Source organism: Lissotriton vulgaris, chromosome 10, assembly GCF_964263255.1.
Source record: "Lissotriton vulgaris chromosome 10, aLisVul1.2, whole genome shotgun sequence".
Lineage (NCBI taxonomy): Eukaryota > Metazoa > Chordata > Amphibia > Caudata > Salamandridae > Lissotriton > Lissotriton vulgaris.
In genome coordinates this window covers 929,795,376-929,808,363 of record NC_141698.1, presented here as the reverse complement: position 1 = coordinate 929,808,363, position 12,988 = coordinate 929,795,376, and the positions used below count along the sequence as shown (strand labels likewise).

Here is a 12,988-nt window from a genome sequence, read left to right as displayed (position 1 = left end):
TCTGCATATATCCGTGTCCTAGCCACATCTTTTCTCGCCCCATTCCCACCACCCTCACAGTGGCCTCCTAACCTCCACAGAATCTCCCTGATCAAGCCCACTCTTGTCATCCTCAGAGCTCCAACACATTACTTCCGAAAGTGGCTGGTTCAGTTGAGCCGATGGCCAGGTAGGAGAAGGAACCTAAATGGTAAACACTAATGGGAGAAGATGGGATATTAAAGAGGATACCATTTTAACCTTCTTCTCTCAATTGATCAATGCATTTAAATACCATAAAGCACTCTGTGCAAGGGCAGTGGAGCAGAATAGAATAGAGAAGAAGGAAGAGGATGGGAAGGGGGAAATAGAAATGGAAAGAGAAGAGTATAGAAGTGAGATCTAGAAAACGAAGAATAGGTTTTTAGCGTTCAGCTGAACAGTCTGTAGCAGCGTTTCTTGACCTGTGATCCGTGGACTCCTGTGGGTCCATGAAGCCTATACAGAAGGTTTTTGACTGCTTGGAAAATAAAATAATATTAACAGATAATTAAAGTGATTATATAAAAAAAGAAACAAAATGTAAAATTGGAAATTTTGAAACGTTCTGTAAATGTGACCGAATTTAAAATTTGGAGGCTAAAAATTAAGATGGTATCCCCAGATTATATTGTGGGAGTAGTATAAACTGATCATACATAATATAGTATGGAAGATGGGTGGCCTCAATCGATTTAAGAAAAACACCAACCTTCTAATCAAATATAAAAATATTCTTTTTTTATGTTTGTGAATTAAGTAAAATATTTCATTATGTATTTTTTAAATGTATTTTTGAGTAATGGTTTGTTATTCCAATCATCAAAATTTCTTAAACTGGTGCTCTTGACTTCCAGTAATGACTCTTTAGGGGCCCCGGATTCCAGTAATGATTAAGAGGGGTCCACAGATGTCATAAGGTTAAGTATCACTATATATAGCCTTGCTCATCACCAACAGAGCTATGGAGGGAGTCCAACATGCAACCCTATAGGTACTCTGTGCGTGGTGCTACTCTGCTAATGTTTCCCCAGATAGTCTGCATCTCACTGTATCAATGCAGTGTTACTTCAAACGTCTCCAATAATAGTTTGCTGATTACAGTGTTCTTTTATTCTTTAGATGAGAATCGAAATCTTGCGGATAGCCTTTTTAAGAATGTACGCGTCCTCTGCTGGGTGATGACTGCACCTCAGAATCTGGAGAAGAAAACCCGACATGCGAAGGCGACCTGGGCTCAACGCTGTAATAAAGTGCTGTTTATGAGTTCAGTAGAGAACCAAGACTTCCCAACTGTGGGGCTAGAAACAAAAGAGGGCCGGAATCAGCTGTATTGGAAAACAATCAAAGCCTTCCAGTACGTGCATGACCATCACTTGGACGATGCTGACTGGTTCATGAAAGCGGACGACGATACCTACGTTGTGCTGGATAATCTGAGATGGTTGCTATCCAAACACAACCCGGAAAAGCCCTTGTATTTTGGGAGGAAGTTCAAACCTTTTGTGAAGCAGGGTTATATGAGTGGAGGCGCTGGGTATGTGCTGAGTAAAGAAGCTCTGCGTAGATTTGTGACTGCATTTAAGGAGAAAACATGTACTCACAGCTCTTCTGTGGAAGATCTTGCCCTAGGCAAGTGTATGGAAAAGATTAAAGTGGAAGCTGGTGATTCCAGAGACCCTCTTGGAAAAGAAACTTTCCACCCTTTTGTTCCAGAACACCTTCTAATTAAAGACTATTTACCAAAAGACTTTTGGTACTGGAATTATAATTACTATCCTCCAGTTCAGGTAAGATCTGCATTCATAATTCGTTGGTTTATTATGGTACTTTCTTCTCACCCCAGATAAAACCTGATTTCAAATTTGTAGTCTCTGCTGGCAAGTTGAGTGTGGTGCTAACAACCAGAAATGGAGGTACCAGTGTGAGGCTGTGAGCACCGTTGTGTGAGTGGCAAGTTCACAGACGGAGTTAGTCATATCTCTTCTCACAACCAGTTCAAGCACCTGCTCAAGTTAGTAAAAATGTGTTTTATGCAAGTGCCATTGATGCGTAGAATAGCAACACTTTGTTATATTGCTCGTCATTTGTGTTCAAATCAGGAAGGGCGGAGGATTCCTTTGTATTTAACCAGAAGCATTTTTTTCCCCTCTGTTTAACAGTGTCTGGACTGTACCCTAATGCAGACGCAATCCTTGACCGGTTGCAGGTGCTTGCAGCCCACATCCTGTGCTATCCATCAGTGCTTGGGTTGTGCAACCCACCTGTAAAATGGCTAGGGTTATGTGTAGGGCCATCTAGATGTTGCATGAGCCTCATTACACCTTTGATAGGTTGGAAGCTGTGCACTGTGGGTTAGCATATAGCACATCCCTGGACGGTATGTGATAGCCTGTAGCATGTCTTGATAGGATGTGGTAGCATGTAGCAGAGTCTCATATGCATTAGGGACTAAAGTAAGTTCGTGTGGTGTCACTGTGTGTGACTGTTTCCCACAATGAGTGTTTGCATACCCGAAGAACCAATTTAAAATCATTTTGTCAAGGTCTTGTAGTACATTTCAATTAGCAAGCCTACTTCTCAGGCTAAACTTGAAAGTTTTCCAATAATGCAGTATTTAAAGCGTTATAAAACAGGACACTTCATACTACGTGCTATGCAAAAACAGGTTATAAAACGTGTTATGCTACAGTCACTTGTCTACAAATTCCGTATTTTAGTATTACTCATATCTCTTATTTTCACCTTTCGGCCTCTGAACAAGGAAATCCTCTGGGAAACAAAAATGTACCCTTCATTTTTTACGTAGATCAATCTCTGCAGCCTTTCTTTTTCTGATATTCACATCCTTGGTCGTTAACTTTGCACTTGCATTCTTTGTGCCTTTGTGTACAGTCCAGTCCCAATGGTTTGTCCTAGCTTTGTCCTTGGGTTTCGAATTGCTTTCTTTTTGTAACACCCACTTCTGTTAGAGGTTAGTTCTATACATTCAGATACATTTATCTAAAAAATATTTCCCTAAGTTCACCTTTAAAATAAATAACAACTCCTACTAATAAATGTCGGCATTAATGCAAACACTTTCTACTTTTTAAATTTAGATTTTACAAATGAGAAAACAACGAAAATACAATATAAACTGCAGCATCTAGGGAAAATTGTGTCCGCCACTTTATAGTTGCCTTTTTCAGGCTAGTCTAACTTAATTTGAATCAGCGTTCAACCAGAAGAAGCATGTTATCATTGTTTTACTCTATCCGAGCAGGACTAGAGATCTCTCTGGGTATGTAACTTGACATTTCCCCCATTCATTTGGGTTGAGGAATATTAATCTCTTCGCTTCCCAAAATTAAAATGTTCTGCTCCCTGCAAAGGACAGGCATAATGCAAGGATATGGGATTTATTTTTCGGCGGACGGGATATCCGCCACCATTTTGACATAGTAACCCGTCTGTCAAGAGCTAAATCTGGCACTTAGTCTCTCCCCTCTAGTACTATGGATGGATCCATACCTGATTAATAAAAGGTTTCCCATTCTCCTGTCTGTTCTCATGTTCTAATAGCTTGCAGTTGTTTTGGTCTGAAGCCCGCCTGTTGGAGCCAGCTGATGGCCAAGTGCTATTTATATACCATCAGAAACAGGATTAGATCACAATTCTTTATTTATGTACTTCTTTATATTGGGAGAACTGTACCAACCACCACACTGGCCCCATCGATCTGGTCAGTGTCTACTTCAAAAAAGAAGTTCAGATCTTTCAAAGATTTCTCCTTCGACAACATAAAGCTCAAACTCCTCCCTGACCTTACTACTTTCACGTCTTACTTCAGTACCTTTCTAACTTTCTTCACCTAATTTCTTGAAAACCATCAGAATATCTGCACTTTAACTAAAACACACAGAGCGATCTTTTCAGAGCTGCTCATGCAGCTGCACTGAGCAGCAGTGGGAGTCTTCCGAGGTCTACACACAACAGCACCCTGCTTAAACTGTTTTCAGTCTCTAGACGGAGGTTTGTCATGGCGTCGGTGGGTATCCGGGTTGGTGGTGTGGTTTGCGGCCCCATGGCTGTTTAAATGCTACCTCACGGTGACAATTCGATCTCCTTCTCGTCAGCAGCAACAACACCAGTCACTTGGCTCACTGCAGGCTTCCCGACAGTACAGACTTCACACGCTTCGCTCCAGTTCTTCATGAACTATAGATATGGACAACGGGATCAAGGGTCACTCCTGGGTCACTCTATTAGGTTTGACTCCTTCATCTGGTCGCTCCACATAACGAGAACATTCTGGGTCTTTCCTCCTGGCTCTCCTGCAGGAACAGGCATACTCTTTACCTCTCTTAGCACATAGGCAGTTTCTGGTCAACAGGGGTACGAGTGCATAAGTAACTTAAGAGTTAATTTGCGGAGAAGATTGAGAACAGAATAGGGGAAACTGCAAACATGTAGGACACGCACTTTCGGAGCAGTGTAGTTCACTATGTCACATCAGCCACTATAGGGCTGGCCAGAGCGATGCACTTCCCTGGTCAGTCTAGGCAGAGTAGTGTGTAGACATCCCATCCGAGCCAACGAGTATCTGACAGAATCAGTTGTTCTGACTCCTTTGCATTCACTGTAGTTCACATCCAGACTTTCATCCCTGCACCTTTAATATTTTACTCTGTTGTTGGTTCCCTTTTCCCTATCCCTCTTTAGACTGCAGCGTTTTTTTGGTATCTTTGGTGCTTGTTCTTTCCTTGCACTTCTATTTATCGGTGCTTAAGAAGTGCTTAAATTCGACTTCGGTTCTTCAACTAGATTCTTGGCTTGTCTAAAGGCTAGTCATATACTACCTACACTCTGCACTTGGAAGTCAAATCATTGTATGTTTGCTTTACTCCATGAGTATACGTGTCCTTCCTTCCTTATTGTGCTCACCCTCTTTTGACAGATATGTCTACGTCCCTCCACTTGGTCCTAGACGCTGTGCCATTACTGTTGGACTTGTGAATCCAGTCCAGGTCTTCAAATCACCTCTGTCCTCTTTACTTCGGTGTTTGGCTCCCTACCCTCCAGCCAACGCAATGCAGACAATACACTTCCACTACCTGAGACAGTTAATTAAACCCTCAGCCTTTGCCCATACTGCAGCCTGAAGCCTCCAAAATAGGTCCCACTGGCTTCCATACTCAGAGAGACAGACACACACACACACACAGATAAACACAGACACACACACACCGCACACACACAGACACCGCACACACACACACACATACATACTTACACAGACAGACTCACACACACACACACACACACACACGCACACACAAACGCACACAAACACACGCAGACAGACATAGACACAGTCACACACTCACAAAATTCACACAGGATGTCACTACACGTTTCTAGGTTCCACATAACAGTGGAACTTTTAAACACAAGGGTTCAGTAGACCAACTCTCACTGACACAAAGAAAAAAAGGTCGACACACACTTCAGATACACAAAATGCATTATGATTCTACCACCGCTTATGTGATACAACCAGGATAGGGACAGTAGATCCCTGCCTACAGTAAAGGCATTCCAGGTTACAGACCAAGTACTTGAGCTCGCATTGCCTGGGGTGGGTTCAGTCAGGAGGCTTTATGGTCCAAGAATCCATTTTCCTTCAAAGGAAATAATGATTTTATTACAAAATGTAATAAATATAATATTAAATCGTTTTTTATTAGCATAACACATTGCATGAAAGTACATTACATTGCATTGCATGGAGAAGTGTGGCTCAATGGTTAGAGCGGCAGACCCTGATGCAGAAGTCCAGCCCGGGACCAGGGTTCAATTCCCCACCTCGGTGGGTCTTGGGCTCAAAATTCCACGGACCTGATAATTCTCGCCTCGGTGCCTATTCCAATCATGGAGTCCCACTCTGCAATTCTGGGCAATAGCTTGCTTAATCTCCACAATGGCCACTACAACGCTAAGGATGCCTGGCCTCCACCTTGGGGGTGTCCAGGAGTGGACGCCTCACAGGGAATGCCATGATGGGGTCCACAGCGGTATTCGTACAAGCGCCTTGAGACCCTTGCGGGTGAGTATTGCGCTATACAAGTATCAATTTTACATTATCGCCTTCAACCCCTCGGGCCAGCTACAATATAAGCAAAGAAGAAAAAAAAGGCTTATGATTTATAGGTTATCTGTTACGTTAGCTGACACAGCATGCCGCCTACAACCCATCTTGGGCCGGCTGCGTAATGTGGGGAAACCATTAACGGACCTGTCATAAGGATATATGCATCTTAAGATCTACAACACAATGGGTATGCATATCACAGTGAGATGCCGAGTCGGTATATCCCACTAGAGGCGATTAAGCCTGCCTTTTAGGGTGAAAAAAAGGAAACATAAACCGAACAATAATTAAATCAAAATTAAGAATCCCAATGCCCTCCCCTCTTCAGGTGAGCTAGGAACTATACACTAACAAACGGGTACAGTCTGGTGTGTTGGTTAACGGATCCCGAGGGGCCCAATGAGTTCAATCAGGATACCATGAGCTAGCCGCCTTCCTGAGTCTCGGGAATCAGTCACAAGATCGGAAGGTAAGCGGAACATGACATTTCCCGAAATTCCGTGGATAAAATTGTGATAAAGGGGGCCCAGATCTTGGCATATTCAGCTTTGTCCCCTAGATTGGCCATAGATGTCTCTCCATGTCAGAAAGTACCACCATTGGTGCAGCCATAGTGTGTGTTCTGGGATCCTGCCTGTCCTTCAACCAGCTAGGAGTACCCCATGTTTAGCATTCAGTGCCAGAGCTATCTGCCTAAGTTTGATAGAAAGCAATGGGAAGGTCAGTGCGTTGCAGAATCCTAAGATAGTGTAAGCAGGGAACCTGGGAATGGAGGTGTCAAAGGCCTTATCTATTTCGTCAAGGATCTTGCCCCCGTATCTCTTAAGCTTCGGGCAATTCCACAGCTAGTAAAGGAGGGTACCTAGACTCCCGCAGCCACGCCAGCAGAGGCACTCGCACTGGGGGTTCCATTTGGTTAAGCGAGCTGGAGTGAGGATACAATTTTAAATGCGGTCTCCGTGTGGCCCATAGAACGTGCGTTGGGTGGGTCCTATAAAAAATGTCCTCCCACTCTTTGTCCAAGCGGGTGCAACCTATTTACGCATCCCACCGCGTCTGTCCTGGGTCGGGGCTCTCTTGGCGCTCTGGGTGAGGAACAAATAAATCTCTGAGATGAATTTGCAGTAATCTTTTTTCAAGAAAAGCCACTTCTCAAACGGTAGCATTGGTCTACTAACCAGGGGGTGCATTAGGGGACCTGTTGCCTAATGCAGCATCTGCGTATGCAGGAAGAGGTCCGAGTCGGCGAGGCCATAGTCCGCTCGGAGCTGGTCGAAGGGGATGGTGCCCTGCAAATCAAGCAAATGACCTATGTGCTTGCACCTGCTCTCTAACTTACGCCTGCCAACCTCCTTTTCCATTCCAGGAGGGAATTCGGGGTTTAAAAAGATGGGCAACAGGGGGAGGGGATTGCGTTAAGATTAGCCCGTTAGGACACTCTAGGAGAGGGTCCCATATGAAACGCTCAATTTCAGTTTGTATGTGTGCGAACGAGCTCGGTGGAGGCAGCAAAAGGCAGAGTCTGGAAGAGCTATAAGGCTTGAGGCAGGACGTTCATTTTAACCGCTGCCAATTTACCAAGCCACATTGGAGGCAAGCGTCGCCAGTGAGGAAGATCATTCCGAATGCTGGGGAGTAGGAAGGAGTAGTTTACCGCTGCGGTCTTGTCCAGGCTCTCATGAAGAAGCAGCCCCAGATATGTGATAGCCTCTGTCACCCAGTCAAAGTCAAATCGTGCACACAAGGTGTCCACTGTCGGGGGAGTACGGTTCAGTACTTGTGACTTCTGTAGATTAATTTTGAATCAAGATACCTGACTAAAAGCCTGCAGATCATCTACCATGGCCCGCATGGAAGTCATGGGGCGCGATATTAAAAAAATAACATCGTCTGGGTAGAGTTTAATTAAGTGGCGATCAGCCCCAAATGGGATACCCTGCTCCTGTGGATTGTCTCATAGTTTTTGGGTAAAAGTTCCATATACAGAGCAAATAGTTGGGCGGAGAGAGCGCTACCTTGCCTGGAGCCCCTTCCCACCGCAAAGTCGCTCAAAAGGGCCCCATTAACCCTGACCGCGGCAGTCGGAGAGCTGTAGATGCTTGCGATCCACTTGCGAAACCCGACTCCTAGTCCAAAGCGCTCTAGATTGGCAAACAGATATGGCCCGTGCACGCGTTGGAAGGCTTTCTCGGCATCAACTGTCAGCAGTAAATCCTCTTCTTTAGAACGGTGTACCTTGTCGATTAAATGACAAATCCTTTTAGTGTTGCCTCCGCACTGTCTACTCGGGATGGAACCAGATTGATGCGGGTCAATCAATTCGGGCATGAAAGGATTCAGCCTCTGGGCCAAGATGCTAGAGAACAATTTTGTGTTTATTCAAAAAGGAAATCGTCCGGTATGAGCCGCAAAACACCAGGTCTTTCCCTATTTTAGGGATGACCGAGATAGTCGCCTGCAGCATGGTAGTCGTGAGAGTACCCGTGTCTGCAAAAGAGTTTAAATAAGCGGTTGAGCAGCGGAGCCAGCTCTGCGCAAAAGGTCTTGTAAAAGAGGGCACTGAAGCCATCCAGACACGGTGCCTTTAAGAGTTTCAGACAGGCAATGGCAGATTTTACCTCTTCAATCTGGTTAGGGGCCTCCAGCCCTTCCGCCTCACTAGTCGGAAGCGGGGTGACTGCTGCACTGCTCAGATACTCACAAGGGTCCGTCAGAGGAGTGGATTCGGCAGAATAAAGATGCTCATAGAAGAACTGAAAGGCAGCTGCAATGCCAGGATTGTCCGAGGTCTTAATAAGAATAATAAACTTTGATGTTTTTTCCCTACCTGGCGGCCAAGACATGGAACTCCCTCCCCATCCACCTACGGCTGACCCAGGACCATCTCTCCTTCAGGAAGCAACTCAAGACCTGGCTTTTCGAGCATTAACGGACTCCTCCCCCCCCCCCAGCGCCATGAGACCCTAGCGGGTGAGTAGCGCGCTATATAAATTGACTGATTGATTGAATGTACTTGTAGTAGTGGGGAAGTGTGGCTCACTGATTAGAGCGGCAGACCCTGATGCAGAGGTCTGGCCCGGAACCAGGGTTCAATTCCCGACGCGGCGGGGTCCTGAACCCAAAAATGTCCACAAACTCGATAATTCTCGCCTCGGTGCCTATTCTAATCATGGGGTCCCACGCTGCAACTCTGGGCAATAGCTGCTTAATCTCCACTACGGCGGCCCACCCGCTGCGGGATGCCTAGCTTTCACCTTGGGGATGCCCAGTAGGGGTTATCTCACAGGGAAAAGCCAGGACGGGTTCCCAAGGCAAGCGCCTTGATGCCTTCGGGTGAAAAGCCAGGACGGGTTCCCAAGGAAAGCGCCTTGATGCCTTCAGGTGATACGTGCGCTATATAAGTCGCAATACAATACAATACAATAGTAATGTTATTTGTGTAAATCCCGTTGTAGGAGGCTGCACTAGAGGACAGATGTATGAAAGTCTACACTTATGTATAAATATACACTCTAATATCGTGATTAGCAAAATATTTGTTGATTTACACCTGCGTTTAGTTGTAAATATACACAAATAAATCTAAACATGTATATTTACCATTGTGAAAAGGCTCAAAGTCTCGTGATTTATCGCTTTGCTGGGTTATTCTAAGGCCAGCTACACGACCAAGTTGGATTTTGGAACTATGTCCAGTATAGAGTAGAACAGCTCCCTCAAATAAGATCTGTCCGTTCACTTTGCTTGTTGTTTGAGGCCGCTCACGTATATTCTCTCTCCTTGCTCCTTCTCCTGCTCTAATTTTCTTTCCAGGTACTCCCCCCCCCCCCCCCCCACCCCCCCCCCCCATACTTTCTAGTCTCTGCTAAGTATAATTTTTCAATGGTTCGACGGCTTTTAACTTCTACACTTCTGGATCTAACTGCATCTGCGTCTCTGTGCATGTTCTTATTCTTCATGCCCAGGGTTGACTTAAAATCTTGAATATTGTGCTCTTTTTCTTTCATAAGGTCTTCCTATATGTCATGTCTGAGCAAGCAACTGCCAGGCACTGTGCAGGCCTGCTCATTGTGAGGTTCCGTGACAATTGTAAGTGGTGTTTTCGACTCGCACGAATATGGTCGAGTCTGGTATCTACGAACCGCAAATGACGAGTTTAGTAAGTGTGCGCAGTTTCGCTGTGCTAACTTAAACCGTTCGTTTGTTATGTGGGTTTTTCATCTGTACCCACGGGTTCCATCTTAGATACGGCATCCATTTTGTCTCTTGCCCTCAAGTAGCCAGCGAACGGACGCTGTCCGCTTCGCGACCCTGGGACTCCCCAGATATTGGCGGAAGACACATGTTCTTTGTAAGTGTCTTTATGACGAGGGGGTTGCTGCTGTAAGGCAGGTGGCGCCGCTCGAGGCTCATCTTGCCGCACGGACTTATTGTCTCAGCCGTGCATCTCATTAGGCGCGTCCCTTTGATGCCTGTATCTCGTGTTTCCCGATACCTCCCCTTTTACACCCTTTCCGACCTCCCCACTGTCTCCGTCTTCCTCTGCACCTGTCTTCGTTCCTATTTCGATCTACTTTACTGCTGATTGGAATTTGCTAATGGTGGGAAGATGGGTTTTTACAGTTGGGAACCGCCAAATGTTTCCGCACTTATGTTCCGGACCTTGTGTGTTCCAAAGTGACCAAAGCGACCCCTCTGGGAGCTAGATGTGGGAACTGGGTTGTAAACTTTTGTGTTCAATGTTATCCTATGGGTAAAAACTGTATAAAAGGAGCGATCCACAGAACCAATTTGAAGCAGTCTCCCCGAACTACACTTGATGTACTTCCTGTGACTTCTGTGTTCCCTGCAGCAAATAAACCTTGAATCTTTGACGCCGAAGGAAGTGTCCCGTGTCTCTGTGACTTGTACGCCGGAGCAGGTTACCCACGAAGGTTTCAGGTGTTGTGCCCTGGCACCGCTGGGTCCAAAAGAACCCAGTCCTTCAGTTGGCGCCCAACGTGGGGCTGCATCAGTGGTACCGGTCCAAGCCCGACGATCGTGAGGAACTTCGTGTGAAATCTCCGAGGGAAGGTGCACCCCGCTTCATCGATCCTGTTGTCGAAATAAGTGGCCCGAAGACTTTTCCCGCGAAGATTCCCGCCTCCTGACGGCTGCGACGGACTGCTGCCCTGACTGTAGACCTGTTTTGGCGCCTGGCGTAGACCTTGGTATAGCGAGACGATTGACGGGCCTTCCTGAGGACGCCATCGATCTTTGAGTTAAGTATTTGTGGGTCGCTCCCAGAGTTCTTGGTTGTTGACACTTTAGCGAGTGTTTTTGTTGTACACGCTGTGAGTGTTTTTGTCGGTGACACTTTGCTAGCGTATTTTGTTGTTGTGTTGTTTGACGACTGCAGCCGCCAAAAACCGAGGGTTTTGTTCTTTGCTGGGACTTGGTAAATCCCGTAACCCTTGAAGTTTGTGAAACTCGACTAGTGTGCAAGATGCCTGGTCGCAGTACTTTGTTCAGTTGTTTTAGACCTTGTGGTGCGGATTCCCTGCTGGAGGACTCATGTCCGATACCTCCGGTTGGAACTCCTACTTACGATCTATATAGCAAACATGGGCTAGGCCCGATTGCTTTTAACGATTATTGGATTAAATATACAAAGAAAGACGGCGATCTTCGTTGGCCACCTCACGGTAGCCTCGAGGCGTCGATCTTAGATAATTTGGAAATAAAGTTGTTCGAACGTAAATCTAGGCCGGCCATGTTTGATGCCTTTCGGTTGTGGCGCAAAGAAGCCCGACAGAAAGAAATCAGACAGAATAAATGTAGTCAGCGAGATAATGTTGCTACTATAGTGAAGAAAGCTGAGCAGTTTCAGCGTGATAAGGAGGATAAGGATAAGGAAGTGTTTGAGAGGCTACAGCGTATGTCCATAGATAAATGCTATCCTGCTTTGCCTGTGGAGTCGGATAAGAAGGAAGAGGCAGTTGAGGATCCCTTAATGTCCTATCTTATGAAGTCACCACCTCCGTACGTACAGGGTACCGCAGCTCCTGTGGTCCCTGCAGTACCTGTTCTTCCACCTATTGTTCCTCCGCCTGTTCCTCAACCTGCACCCGCTCTTCCGACTGTTCCTGCTCCTTTGTCTGTTTCTATTCCTACTGCTCCTCCGCTTCCACATACTCCTGCTCCCGCTACTGCTCCTGTTTTGTTAACCCCTGTTGTTGCTACTGTTTCTACTTCTCCTCTTGTTAGTCCTGTGTCTTACTCTTCTCCCTCTACTCGTAATCGTAACTCTCCCCTTGCGACAAATTTCTTTCAGTCGCTCGGACCTGTTTTTGGGTCTGCTGGATCTGATGGTCCTCAGAGACGTAGTCAGCTTCCTGGTAACAGAGAACGTGTTGCACTATATAATATGGCGATGGGTTGGATGGTAAATCCTCAGAGAAATCCACCTCGTGTTGTCCTCGAAACGTTTAATCAATTCAACATACCAACTCAGAGATACGTGTTTGACGAAATGTGCAAGTTCCTACATGATCAGATAGCGGCCAATGCGCCTGACGAGGTGCTGACCGCCCTGTCTGAACTTCGGCTTCAGTTCGCAACTGGACTGATAGTCGATACTAATGTCCGACGGGCTATTGAGCGGTTGCTATCTCTTCGTCCCGCTCCCATTCCTCATGCACTGTTTGTTGAGGATATTGAGAAACAAGATGAGTCTGGCCAATACCCTATGCGTGAAGTTCCGCCAGTTTGGATGCCAGGTAATCCTGGGGCAAACCCCCCGGTTCCGCCATTCTTCCAGAGAGTATGGATACATCTCCCATGGAAAAGATCGGAAGT

General features: G+C 45.9%; 1 protein-coding gene across 1 annotated transcript in view; it reads left to right on the top strand.

Annotated features, from left to right (window-relative positions):
• C1GALT1 (core 1 synthase, glycoprotein-N-acetylgalactosamine 3-beta-galactosyltransferase 1) overlaps positions 1 to 12,988 on the top strand; it is a 119,287-nt gene that overhangs the window by 25,480 nt on the left and 80,819 nt on the right. The window contains exon 4 of the mRNA XM_086941925.1: positions 1,141 to 1,808. Within this exon, the coding sequence (XP_086798051.1) occupies positions 1,141 to 1,808 (668 nt within the window). The remainder of the gene's footprint in view (positions 1 to 1,140; positions 1,809 to 12,988) is intronic.